This window comes from Dermacentor silvarum, chromosome 1 (assembly GCF_013339745.2).
Source record: "Dermacentor silvarum isolate Dsil-2018 chromosome 1, BIME_Dsil_1.4, whole genome shotgun sequence".
Taxonomy (NCBI): Eukaryota; Metazoa; Arthropoda; class Arachnida; order Ixodida; family Ixodidae; genus Dermacentor; species Dermacentor silvarum.
In genome coordinates this window covers 266,493,347-266,506,078 of record NC_051154.1, presented here as the reverse complement: position 1 = coordinate 266,506,078, position 12,732 = coordinate 266,493,347, and the positions used below count along the sequence as shown (strand labels likewise).

At 48.8% G+C, this 12,732-nt stretch overlaps 1 protein-coding gene across 4 annotated transcripts in view; it reads left to right on the top strand.

Moving 5' to 3' along the window:
• Positions 1-12,732, top strand: part of LOC119437141 (rap guanine nucleotide exchange factor) — a 598,134-nt gene that overhangs the window by 419,667 nt on the left and 165,735 nt on the right. For all 4 annotated transcript variants that reach the window (XM_037704211.2, XM_037704208.2, XM_037704210.2 and 1 more), the window contains one exon: positions 383-458. In XM_037704211.2, the coding sequence (XP_037560139.1) occupies positions 383-458 (76 nt within the window). The remainder of the gene's footprint in view (positions 1-382; positions 459-12,732) is intronic.

The following is a 12,732-nucleotide window of genomic DNA, read 5'->3' as shown; positions in this document are numbered from 1 at the left end:
CACAACGACAAGGGTGAAAGTCTGATGTGAATGCCAAGAATCCTTTGCACGTTAGTTCAGAGCACTCGTAAGCTTCTAGCCAATGCAGCGAAACCGTGAACTACGCAAGTTATCCTCTTCGCGTATACGTAAACCTAACGGCCTAGCGAATGATTCCGAAGCGATGTGGACCTCGTTGGTTGCACTATACAAATGCGAACTCCGGAAGCTCAGCACGTTGTGGTGATAACCCCCCCCCCCCCCCCCCCCCAAACACACACACACATCTACACGAATGTACACGAACGCGTAGACACACAACCAGCGCACGCGCGTTTTTTGTGCATGTGTGGTTTTGGTGGACGCTCGAATGTTAACCGACGCTGTTCTCGTCTTTTTGCAGCTTCGGCAAGCGGTCCGTGGGCGCGGGCCGCCGCGTCAACGAATGCCTAATCCTGGAGCCCTCCGAGATGGTCGTGGTGAGTAGTCGCAGCCTAACTTCTTGCCTGCATCGTTCGCTCGTCGTGGCCATGCATGCAGGCGGCGCATCGTCGTATGCGTCCCCTGCCCTGTCCCTCGGAGTCTGTCCCGCGCCGCACTGAAAATGCGCAAGTACTTCGCAGCGCCATGCTAAGGAGTCTTTGCGCATTTGATGCTTCGCGTGCGCCAATGTGCTGCTCCCAAAGTGCCCTTCCTCTGGGGTTCCCTGTGGTCGATAAAGCGTCTGGCCTTCTTCAAAGGGACTCTTACGTTGGGCAATTTGGAAGTTACTCTTGCTTGCCGCCCATGTTGCGGCCCCACATCCCACACCATTTTTTTCCTGTTTGCCTTCGGACACTTCGTGTCTTGCAGAATTTGTGAATGGGCCGGTTAAGGGCCTTTGGCCCGCATCGCCTTGCGAGAGGAAACAAGAAGTCGAAGGGCGATGCGTCATATCCAGCCTCCCCCCCTCGGAGCAGCAGCGGCCCGAAAGCTGCACTACGCACGGCACGCGGTTTCCAAGGCCACGGTTTCTGTGTGCCGTGCGTCTCGTTACACGCCCAGCGCGTGACTCACGTTACGTCACCATGACGTGGCGCGCCTTACTCCGCATGCAGGTGCCTAGATGCGCCGGCGCCCACGTGGCTTAGCGGTTCCCCCTGCTGGCGGACGCCTCTCGAGGCACCGATCTCATTTGTTCCGAAGTTTCGTAACACGAGGTCTCGAGTAATTTACCGGAGAAATAGCCCTCGGGGAGAAGAACGGCTGTGTTACTTTCGGGCGCTTGATGGGAATCTGAAGGATGCTGAGGTAGAAACACGTTTGTTGCGCGGCTATAGACAGGTAGCAGACAGGCAAAGTGGTAATACTAGATGCGCCGAAGGCCGATCTCTGATTGCCGTCTTTGGATCTTCAGCGCCGGTGGTGCTAGGAGGTTGTTAAGTTGCATCAGGTTGCAGAAAAGCTCGGGTTCGCGAATATCGTAACAACAACCACGTCTGGCCGTGACGAAACCATGATGAGGGTATATATAAGAGAGAAAACCTGGGAGAGTTGTCATGGTGGCTATAACCTCCCTCTGTACTCCAGCTACGATGTCTTGTTATAAGGGCCGTAAGCAACTTTCGCAAGAGGCCCGCCTCCGAAAGATAAAGAACGGTAAACGTAGATGGGGGCAAATGAGGTTTTGAGAATAGTTTTCAGAATCAGTTTATTTCGGAAAATTTTGCAAGTAATGTTGTTTCTTGTGAAAGCTTGTGAAAACCGCCCGTGCCCTGTCGCCGGAACTTTTCTGCGGTAAACAAGCGAAGAGTTAAAATATACGGCTGAAAACTACTCTCACACCAGCGGGTTGCTCTGCTTGGAAAGTGAATGTGATCTGTTTGTTTTATTTGTAAATGTCGAGCATCTTGTCGCAGCGGGCTTTTTGCTGCTGCTGCTGCTGATGATGATGATTTATTGGCATCCCCTTTGAAACGGGGCCGTGAGAAATAACCATATAGCTTGCTTGAGCTAATCAGGTATCCTATACATGCTTTTCAGTCTAGCATTTTGTCTTCATCTCCTTAATCTTAATCATCTTCCTTAAAACTTCTATATCTACCTTATAGCGTTACCTATGCCGGTAACGGATCCGGTCCTATCAATCACTCTCCTGCTATTTTTCCACCAATACTCTGAACGTCTCCTGCTGCTGATTGGTGAATGCTTCCATTCACTTTAAATAATTCCAGCGCTTCTTGAAGGCGTATCTTTACCTACGGGTCTCGCTGGGTGAATGCATTCGCGTTTAATTAGGATGTGCTGAGTTATCTCCGGATTTTTGCTGCAGAAAGGACATGTCACACCTTGTTGCGAATATTTGCTCCAGTATGTTTTTGGCCTTAGGTAGCCCGCTCGAGCCTCAAATAGCAAGGCACTGCCCTTTAATTGCGTTATCGTACAGATTTTCCCCTTCTAATTTCTTTCTTTCCATTCTCGTAAATCTCCATGGTTTTTTTTTATATTTTTATATACCCTTTGCGTAAAATTTACTGTCTCTATATCTCTCTCTTTCTTTTTGAAGGCTCCCGGTTGTCTATCTGCACTTTCAATTAACTACCCTGTACTTGGCTGCCAACCTTCTTTACCTCTTCCTACTCTGCATGACAAGCAGTGACATCAGGTGACCGTGATCTGCGGTTCTGAGCGAATTAGGCCAAGGCGTCACGTCCGCAACGGCCAAGAAAACGATGCGTTCTGTAGTTGTCTTCCTTATGCTTAGTATGTATGAGCTCTTCTACGTAGACATGCACTCTCTTTATCTTCTTCAGCTTGCTACGTACGGTGTAGCGCGCATATCGTCGTGCAGTCATCAAGGTTATAACGCCACCAGAAGGCATAGCGAAAAAAAAAAAAACTTGTAATTTTGCAGTGTACTTGAATACCCTGTTTGCGTAAAAAAAGTCTGTGCTTTGACGCGTGGCAGATTGTTAAAAGAAACCTAACAATATAAACTTCCCCCGCGCGCGCGTCGAACACGTATGCGTTATAGTCTGCCGCGTGCAGCTTCTCGCGACTCGTTTTCGTCGTTGATTGCACCGAAAGGTTAAAAATGATGATAAAAAAATGAAAAATGATGATAAAAAATGAAACGGGCCTGCAGGGCCGTATGCACAAGACGTAGTCGCAAATGTACTCTTTTTTTTTTTTTTTTTTCTTGCCCGGTTCTTTTGTGCGTGCGCGCTTTTTAAAACTGTCCGGAACGTGTTTTTCTGCGAAGTCCGCCTTCGCATATTTATACCGGAAGGACGAAATTGCCTGCGATTCTCCCCCTATACAGTGCGCTCTGCGAACGGCCGTCCTTGTCACGCGCCTCTTATCTGTGTGGGCTTCCATATTTGTGTCCGCTGTGTGGCGAAGCTAATGTGATCGCGCCCCTACTGGCTCGCCTGACCAAGTCAAGGATCGATCACTCGGGGACTTTGTAGTTCTGCGCGTATATCGGGCCAGATTGGATTGTTTCGCATTTTCGAGAGTCAGCGAATGACACTTACCGCTAGACGATTCGCACTTTCAATTAGTGTTATCGAGAAACGTCGGTGGCCTTTATTATTATTATTTGTGTGTGTGTTTTTTTTACGCGAAACTGCTAGAAAACGCCGTGAAGCTTCGAATTGACTATGCGTGGTGTTGGATCGTAAGGAACCGCGCACGCCCACCGTCTGCAAAGTATGTGTGACGTAGAGCCCGGTCGTGGTCTCAAGTGTACGCAGAGAACTGGTCGCGGTCTCGAGCCTACGGGAGGGACGACCGTTGACGTATGTGGGACGCACCGTCGCTGTGCCAGCCACCCACCACCGCCTTGTGGCTCCTCCTCGCGGAGCCAAACACGCGGCGACGGTAGGCGTGCAAGCGATCGGTCCTAATGCACCCCCATTGTCCTTCGACTGGCCAAACAAAAACCTCCTCCGCGGTGCGGCGCCGCGCGTTATTTCCACGAGCGACATTTACCGGTTCGGTGCGCGCGCGCGGTGTCTCGTGCGACGCCACGAAAGACGGCTGACCTTATAGCGCGAAATACGGTGGCGCCGACGGCCCATTGTGTGCGCGGGCGTTCATTCAGGTTCCCGTAAACAGAGAGACCCGGGATGGGTGTGATTGGTTGGCGAGATATAACGCGGCGATTAGGCGGAACTGTGTAGCAGCAGCAACAAGAAATAATAATAATAATAATAATAATAATAATAATAATAATAATAATAATAATAATAATAATAATAATACAGTCGAACCCGGATATAACGAATTATTGTGTATAACGAACGGCAGTAAAATCTCCTTGAAAATATTTGTATAATTTTTTTTAATTTTATATATCGAATTACCTATATATCGAACTTTTTGTGATTCCCTTCAGATTCGATATATCCGGGTTCGATGGTAATAGGACGAGGAGAAAGAAAGAAATCAGCTGGCGTGGCTGTATTACGGCCAATCCAAACCTTGTGGCTACATGCCAAATTTAAAAAGGAACAACCATTATGGAGGCGCACCTACATCACACACAACTAGCGTATTATATCTGCGTGTAACTTATAAGAACAAAATAAGGGTAATACTGTTCCCGGAGGGCACATCTACCGCGCCAATATTAGGCGCGTCTGGTATACCGGAGACGACAAGTTAAACGAGGCCAGAGCGCGGAAGGGAAGGGACCTGGAGCAGATATCGAAGGCCGCGAGCCACAAGAGTAAGGTATGCAGGCACCTTGTTTTGGGCGAGTTGGTTCGTGGATGGTGCAAAAAAAAAAAAAAAAAAAAGAGGATTGTAGCATCTTGACATTGGGTGAGTTGAGACTGTGCAAAACATTTTGCACAACCTCTTGGCTATGCTTGTGTCGCTCTTGGAGCTCTTACTGCGGTGGGTATGTGCTGGCAAGAGCTTGATACTCTTGTAACGTGTTTTAGTCGCGTTGAAGCGCTTATAGTGCGAATGAGACAACCGAGTTAATACTAGTTTTATAAATGATACGCCACTGTAGCTTCGGGTGAACGAAAACTTTTCTCTTCGGAGAGGCGAGCGTGAACCCCGCGCTCGCGTGCGTCGCCCTGCCTAACTGTAATCAATGAATCAGTGAATGGATCAATCGAAAACAAACAAAGGCTGGCGAATGGTATTGTTTTAGATCAGGGCCACACGGTGTGGTGTGAACGCAGCCCACCAATGAATAATCGACCGCATATAGTCAAGGTCCAGTGTAGTGGCCACGGAGTATGAGAGGTGGAAGGCGTTGACCGGAAACGGGAGCCCGCTCCATTAGCGGCGAAGGCATCGTCGTCAGACTGCTCTGTGCATCCTAGTCACGCTTTTCAAACAACTTCAAGGCTGAACAGCGCGAACTCGAAGTATACGGCGAAGTTCACTCGGCAGGATGTATTCCCATGCATGACGCGGCGGCCGCCCATTGCTCCTCGCTATGTATATATGTTGTGGCGAACAGGTGGCGAGGCAGCCGTCAGAGGCGGTTCGCGCGCTAATGTCGCTAGTTGCCGGAGGTGGAAATGGATATACTTATTACACTGTTAAAAACCGTGCGGGCAAAGGTCGCTCTCGTCTGAAACATAATGACACGGAAGAAAGACGCGAAGGACATACTGCTTAGGACAACTGCGCATGACAGGTGCGGCTGTCGCCGAAGGTTTCGAAGCCGTTGCACAGCACATGGCCTATAGGTTGTCGCTAAGCCTGTAGGGGCCTCGCGCGGTATTTCCACGAGGTCGTGCGTTAGTGTGCACGCTCTAGGTTCTAGCAGAGAACCCTTGCGATGGTCTATGTGCAGTGTTGAGGTTTTTCCTTCACGACCGCATGTGTATCCCCTTCAGGCGCCGTGTGCGTTTAGTTGTACATGCCAACATATATAGCATCGAAAGGAAAAAAGAAAACGCCGATGCAAATGTTGACATTTAAAACGTGCCTCATACATTTTCAAACACGCCTGATTGGACCTGTGCTGCAAGTTTGAATAATATGTGGAAAGTGTTTTGGTAAAACAAAGTTGAAAGGTCTGCTCTCGGTGTCTACTCGTCGTCATGTGTACTGGGTTCATTTCTTTCATTGTGTTTCACAGTGTTTTACAACAGGCTTATCCTTCAAGTGGCAGGATATGTACGTGCTTTCTATTGTACGCTAGACGAGAAATAGTTGCGATGTTCTCATTTCTGAAGTTCTGTAGAGTTCTCCCATGTGTTCACGTTTTGTGAGCCCGATAAAACTCGCCGAAGAATTTAAAATTATCGATCCATTCTCCAGCCGTTTGCTTTTCGTGATCTTGAAGTTGCGCGAAAAAAGTCAATTTTCCGTGGCCAGAATTGGCGCCTGAAAGGCGTTAATTAATCTCGAGGCACTTGAGACAACCAACGTGCACATCCAAATCGTAGCGCACATGCTGTAGCCTCGAACACGCCACCTGTCGGTGTGGCGGGTTTAGTGGAAGGGAAGGCGGAAGCAGCAGGGCCTGCAGGTATTTGTTTTGACGTGTGCTGCGCGGCGCGTTCCCCCCGGCGCCGTGCGAGCATTATATCCGGCGTGTGTTGATCGGAGGCAAATTCCTGCAGCTTGCGAGTTTTACTCTTATTTATTAGCGTCGCGCTCAGCGAGAACTGCGAAACAGGGCTCGTGGCTTGCTTCTCGAAAATTTCCTTCCTGGGGGGGGGGTTCAGTGCCCTCTGAGCCGCGACACGGCCTGCGGTCGTCGTCGGAAGCCGGCGCCCCCGATTTGAGTGTCAGTTTGTACAGCGCGACACATATTTCTGTCCCCTTTCCCTATGGCGTGTTTGTCACCCTCTGGCCTTCGAGTGGTTCATTCTTTTTTTAATGCGTTAGCATTAGAAGTGTCAAAGTGGGAAAAGAGTGTAGGTATGTGTGTGAAGCGTGGGAAGCCGGTCGCGTGGTATAGGGGTAGCTTCGAAGAGCGTGTATATGTATATATATATATATATATATATATATATATATATATATATATATATATATATATATATATATGTATATATCGCAACTGACGGTGGCCTGCTCCAGACCGCCGTCAAAGGTGAGACGTAGTGCGCTAACGCATTTCTCTCGCATTTACCGCTGCATCGCCATAGAATTTATTTTGTTATTTCTTTAAAAAATGTATATATATATATATATATATATTCCCTGCGATTCTCTGAAAATGTGAATTTTCGCCGAAAGGAAATAAGAGCTGCTACGACAGTGTTGGATCGTATACTCTTTCAAGTCAGTCTTTGTAGTTGGCGCCGCAAAACAGGCTTCAGCCAAGGTCTCGTGCGCCTTCTATAGCATCTGGCTGGTCTCGTATAGGTTGTATCTTATCTCTCCTCTTTCACCGATCACGCAGAGTCTTCTGGTCAAGCAAACGCCGTTTCGCCACTCGTCAAACCACCGATTGTCGTGCAGCAGAGCAAAAGAAAGCGAATAAATGTTTCGCACCACTGAGGTACACTGGCAATGGAGCCCGAAAGGTCACCGTCAGTTCTGAGAACCGTGCTGGACAGGCATTCAGAAATGCATCCTAAGTTGAAGCCCATGCTTGACTTGATCTAAACGACGCCTGTCGTGAACGCGCCGAGGGAAACGCAAGTGAGCGCCCCGGGCACGTTTCACGCCAGGCGTCACTTGGATCAAGTCAAGCACCGGCTTCAATCTTAAGATGCATGTCCGAATACGGTCGGGAAGCTGTGAGCTCATCGGCGCCGTTGTGTGGGCAGACAACGAGCTGTTGCTAGCTGCTTGCGCGAGACGCGTGACTCTCGTGTTAAGAGGGAAGTAATTAGTCGTGATGGCAAAAACGAGATATGAGGCGACGATTAGTAGAGAGTAGTGAGAGGCTCACCGATAAGGTTGATCTAAGCACCGTGATGTGGGTCCGCTACACATTGCAAGAGAAGGCGAAGAATGCGACGGACGGTGGTGATTAAGGTCTGCGTCGCCGTGAGGAGGATGCGGCGACAGAAATGACCATCACCAACCTATTTATTATACAGTGGGCAAATAAAGCGCAACCAGGGCAATTCAGCGAAAGAATGCACTCGCACTTGACTTTAGAAAATGCTAGCATTTTTTTGAAAGCTTCGATCTAAGGAAGCAGTTCGTTTCCCCTAGTACAGGAACGTTGTGTCGCCACGTTCGAAGTGTGTAATCAGCAATCTTCTGATTTTCGTGCCCTGGTTTTGAATTGTCGCTTTCACGGTTTCGCTAATCCGTGGCAGCACTTTGGTGCAGACAACAACGTGCACCCATTCGAGCTCCGTCCTTTAGTGTTTGTTCTTTAGGACCCTCGAGATTATAATCCACCTTTTCTCGATTTTTTTTCTCTTGGTTATTGTTATTGTTACTGCATGACGCACTAGTTAGTCGTCCGCCATACCGTCTCTCGCTGTCACTCTACTGCGAGGACACGTTTGTGTGTGTGTGTGTGTGTGTGTGTGTGTGTGTGTGTGTGTGTGTGTGTGTGTGTGTGTGTGTGTGTGTGTGTGTGTGTGTGTGTGTGTGTGTGTGTGCGTGTGTGTGTGTGTTCGTCTCTGGTGGCACTGGTCAAAGTTGATCGCGTGCCCACCTACACTCCGCTGTTACACAAGCGGCGGCATAGACGAGTAGCCACACAATTCGAGCCCCTTCCCTTTGTTCTCACGGCCGTCGACTGCGCCGCGTGGCCGTCAGTCGAACACCGCCGCTGCACTGTCTGCGCCGCGGGTTGCGTCAGGGCTTTTTAGGCGTCTCCATTGTCTTGGGAGCGCGGCGCGATATATACCTGCCTCTCGGCCATACAGTTACGAACGCACGCACCGTCTGGTCGCGCACTGGCAACAGCATGCATGCAGTGTTCCCGAGCTTGGCAAAAGCTCGGGTCTGTTCCCACTGGTGGCCTGCGGACGCGGCGATGCGAAGCTGTCGGGTGGCGTCGCTGCCCCTGCATGCTTTCGACGGGCAGAGTGGTAGGCGACGACGTCTATTGTGACCCCACGAGACAGGTTTACCATCCCATTTATAGTTGTTGTTTGTTTTATTTCACAAAGGAGACTTAACAAATGGAACAGTGGGGGTGCTATACTGCTGAATAGACGTAACGAAATTGACGCGGTTGATCCAGTTGAATTTTTTAAGCTGCTCGCGGTGCGCGTCCGATGACCACTCTTGGCTGATGTCGTCGTCCGAACCTCAGTTACGGGGTGTAGTTTACTGACGTGCATGTACAACTCCATTCTGAAGAGCCAGTGATCATATGCAGAAGTGCCAACAAAGGTTGCCCAGCTGTACTCCCGCGAAGTAAGCACGGAGCAGATTCGCTAGTACTACAGTCACCACAGAGAGAGAGAGAGAGGTAGGGGGGGGGGGGGGGGGACTAAGAGGGAACAGAAGGGATATGTGACTTGGTGACTTCAGAGAGCAATGGGAGAAACGGGCCAGTAATCTCAGCGAAGAGCCGACTCGAGCGTTCTTAATCAGGGGCCACACACAGCTTTAGTACTTTATTAGGACTATCATTTTTATTATTCTATCATTTTTTTATTATTCTGCACGGCTGAGCCACAAAATGTTTGGCCGCCCGATCCAAAAGGAATAACCCCGTCAACTACAACATCTTAAAAAAAAAAAAGCGGACCCGAAGAAGGCCCTTACTGAGGTTTTTGTCGTCAGTGCTCACCGAGCTAATGATCTGTCCTTATTCATATGTAGAGCTTACCTGCCTCCTGATGTACGGCCGAATGAACTTGATTTCCCTGTAGCATATAGCTGGGCCCAGAAATATACCATGTGTTTCCCATAACTAAAACCAAACTTCAAAAATAGACCGATACACTTTAGGCGAATGCGACCAACGGTACATTGTTCGTAGTTGTGTTGAGATACTCAACATTTTTTTAAAATTGCGATTAGTTTGCTAATTATTTAAGTTTAACTATACCAAATTTTGAATGTTCGTTTCAGGGCATAAGTCATACTTGAAAAGTTTTAGGGCGTGCTCAGAAACACCAAAATGAGGTTGTTTCGATGACGTTAACGTTGACGTGGTTTTTTTCCGGGCTTTAAAGAAAGCCCGCAAGGTATGAAAAAAAAATTACGCAACTGCATGCGCTCTTACCAGACTGGATAGCAGCACTCACAATCGCGTTTACAAAGAAAAGTCCTCATGGATATCGAAAAAAAAAAAAAAACAAGTGACTGCAGTCACAGCGTCCAGTGCACTTCAGCACCTTTCTGAAGATCGACATCTGCCACTGTCCTAAATGATAAGAGATATGATAGGCGCTCAACGCGGATGCGAACACACTCGTGTTCATTAATATTTCTTTTTTCGATGGACAAGTGGGCTTCGGTCATTAAAAATACGACTGAGAGCGCTGTCACACAGATGCGCAAAAGGGCACTTAGGTCTTTTTTTTTTTTCATATTTGGCGGGGTTTCTTTCGAGCCCGAAAAAAAGAAAAAAAACACGTAAAAGACAGTCATAGAAACAACTTCATTAGGTGTTTCTTAGCATGCTCTATAACCCTGACTCTTGATCTATAATGGATTTCGCAGTTTGACCCGAAATGCGAACCATCGATTGCGGTATCAAATTAATTATACAGCTATACGAAGTAAGGATATCAGTTTTATCGACCGTACAAACTTGTAAACATTCGCTTGCTAATTAAATTAACAAGCATGGTTTCACGCGAGCACAGGCAAACGTGAACACATCTCACACGATGGCCGCGGACACTCGCTGTCAAAACGCTGGCGTGAGGAAGCGTGGGAGCAGCAGCGAGCGAATTGATCTTCGTGCTCCCTCTCGCTTCAACGCGAACTAAGCGGCGAGAACAGAGTGCACAAGACGCTATCGGTGCACCTATGGACTCTGCCCCCATCCCAGATCACATTCAAGACAGCCCGCGCGGCCGCGATCCACCGCGCCATACGAAGCCGCCGCCGGAGTAGAACGTCTCCCCTCCACTCCCCGGTGACTTGCGCGCGATGGAAGACGGCGCGCTTCCTCCCTGCCTTCCTCCCTTGCGCAGATAGAGCCCGCGCGGCCGCGATCCACCGCGCCATACGAAGCCGTCGCCGGAGTAGAACGTCTCCCCTCCCCTCCCCGGTGACTTGCGCGCGATGGAAGACGGCGCGCTTCCTCCCTGCCTTCCTCCCTTGCGCGCAACGAGCCACCGTCCTCGGCTCACCCTCGCTCGTTTTCACTCGCACACACAGCATACGGCGCGCGCCCACGATGTTACCGTACTTGGACTATACGGAACATCACAGTGACGCCGACGACGACGAAAATAGCGGAAATGCGCCTGCGGTGTCCATATAATTGATATGGCAATGAGAACAGCTGTATAATTAAACTTAATTATCTAGCCAATCAGGCTTCAAAAAATTGGATCAGTATATCAAGACGATATATGCCGTAGCTCTCTCCTCCGTCTAAGGTGTACCGATCTATTTTTAAAAGTTTTGTTCTAGTTACGCGAAACACCCGGTAGAGGTATATCAACACGAGGGTTGTACGAGATACTTGCGATGTACCATTGAATTCCAGGCTGTGTCCCTTGCAGGCCGCGAAGAAAGTGCAGCCTTTCTCGGTTACTTTCATATCCCTAAAGCCGGTTCCGACCTCCGAAGAGATTGCACGTGTAACTATATTGTGCGGGGGTATGTATGGCTGAGAACTTGCGGCGCAGTGTCGTAAGACATATATCCTCTGTGAGGAATTCTCGCGGGTTGTTTGTCCCTCGGCGTTCGGAATGCAGGTTTTCGTACGCCACTCCAAACCATGAGGCGGTTGATGCCGTATACACTGCGCCGTATTTCTTGAGACCGCCGAAGAAACAAACAGTGCAGTAGTCGTAACTAAAGGGGACAGTGGTGCGTGTGGCAACGCCGATGTCGTCAACGTACGCCGCGTTTCCTCAACGCGACGCGTCGCTGTCGTGATTCTGCGGCCAGAGTTACTGCGTGTGCTACCTTTGGTAGCATGTATACAGCAACTCTATATATCTGAGGCGTCCCCGCGTTGTTTATAATACAAATATGACGCTGGTTCATCGGCTTGACGTCGCGAGTTACGTTTCAGTCGTACAAACGAAGGACCATATAAATAACACGCGGAAGAATTCCTTGCAATGCATTTCACGGACGGTCGCGCGGTGCTGCCGTGTTCTGACGAGGTTTAGTGTGAAGATCGATTCTCTGTATATCGACATGACACACTAGTGGATTTGTCTTTTACGTTGCGTAAAATACAACTTTTTATGTTAACTGGCTCAGATTGCTGGCTGTGTTTATTCTCGGTACGTTAAAGAGAAGAAAAGAATGAAAACTTGCTGTAATCTTCTTTGAACTTAACGGTGAATTGCCACTTCGGAGGCTGCGATGAGATATAAAGAATGCCAAAATTCTGCCAACCACACACACTTTCTCTCAGGCAACTGAAAAAAAAAAAAAAAAAAAACATGCGTGTAATTTTTTTGCGGGTAGCGCGTAACGAAATGCAAGGAAATCTGCGCGCGCGGCGATATTAGACTGAAGGCGCGGCCAGGTAACGTGTTCTGGTGACACGCGATGAGCGCGAAGGAAGAAAAAAATAAATAAAAAGGAAACAGCGCCAACACGAACCCTTTGGCTACCAGCCCCGTTGTTTATTTATTTATTTATTTTTTTCTTGGAGGATTTCCCTCGTTGAGCTTTGCCTGCTAGCGTCATGTCCAGGAAGCAGAGCGCAAGTATACACAGGTTTGTGGCATG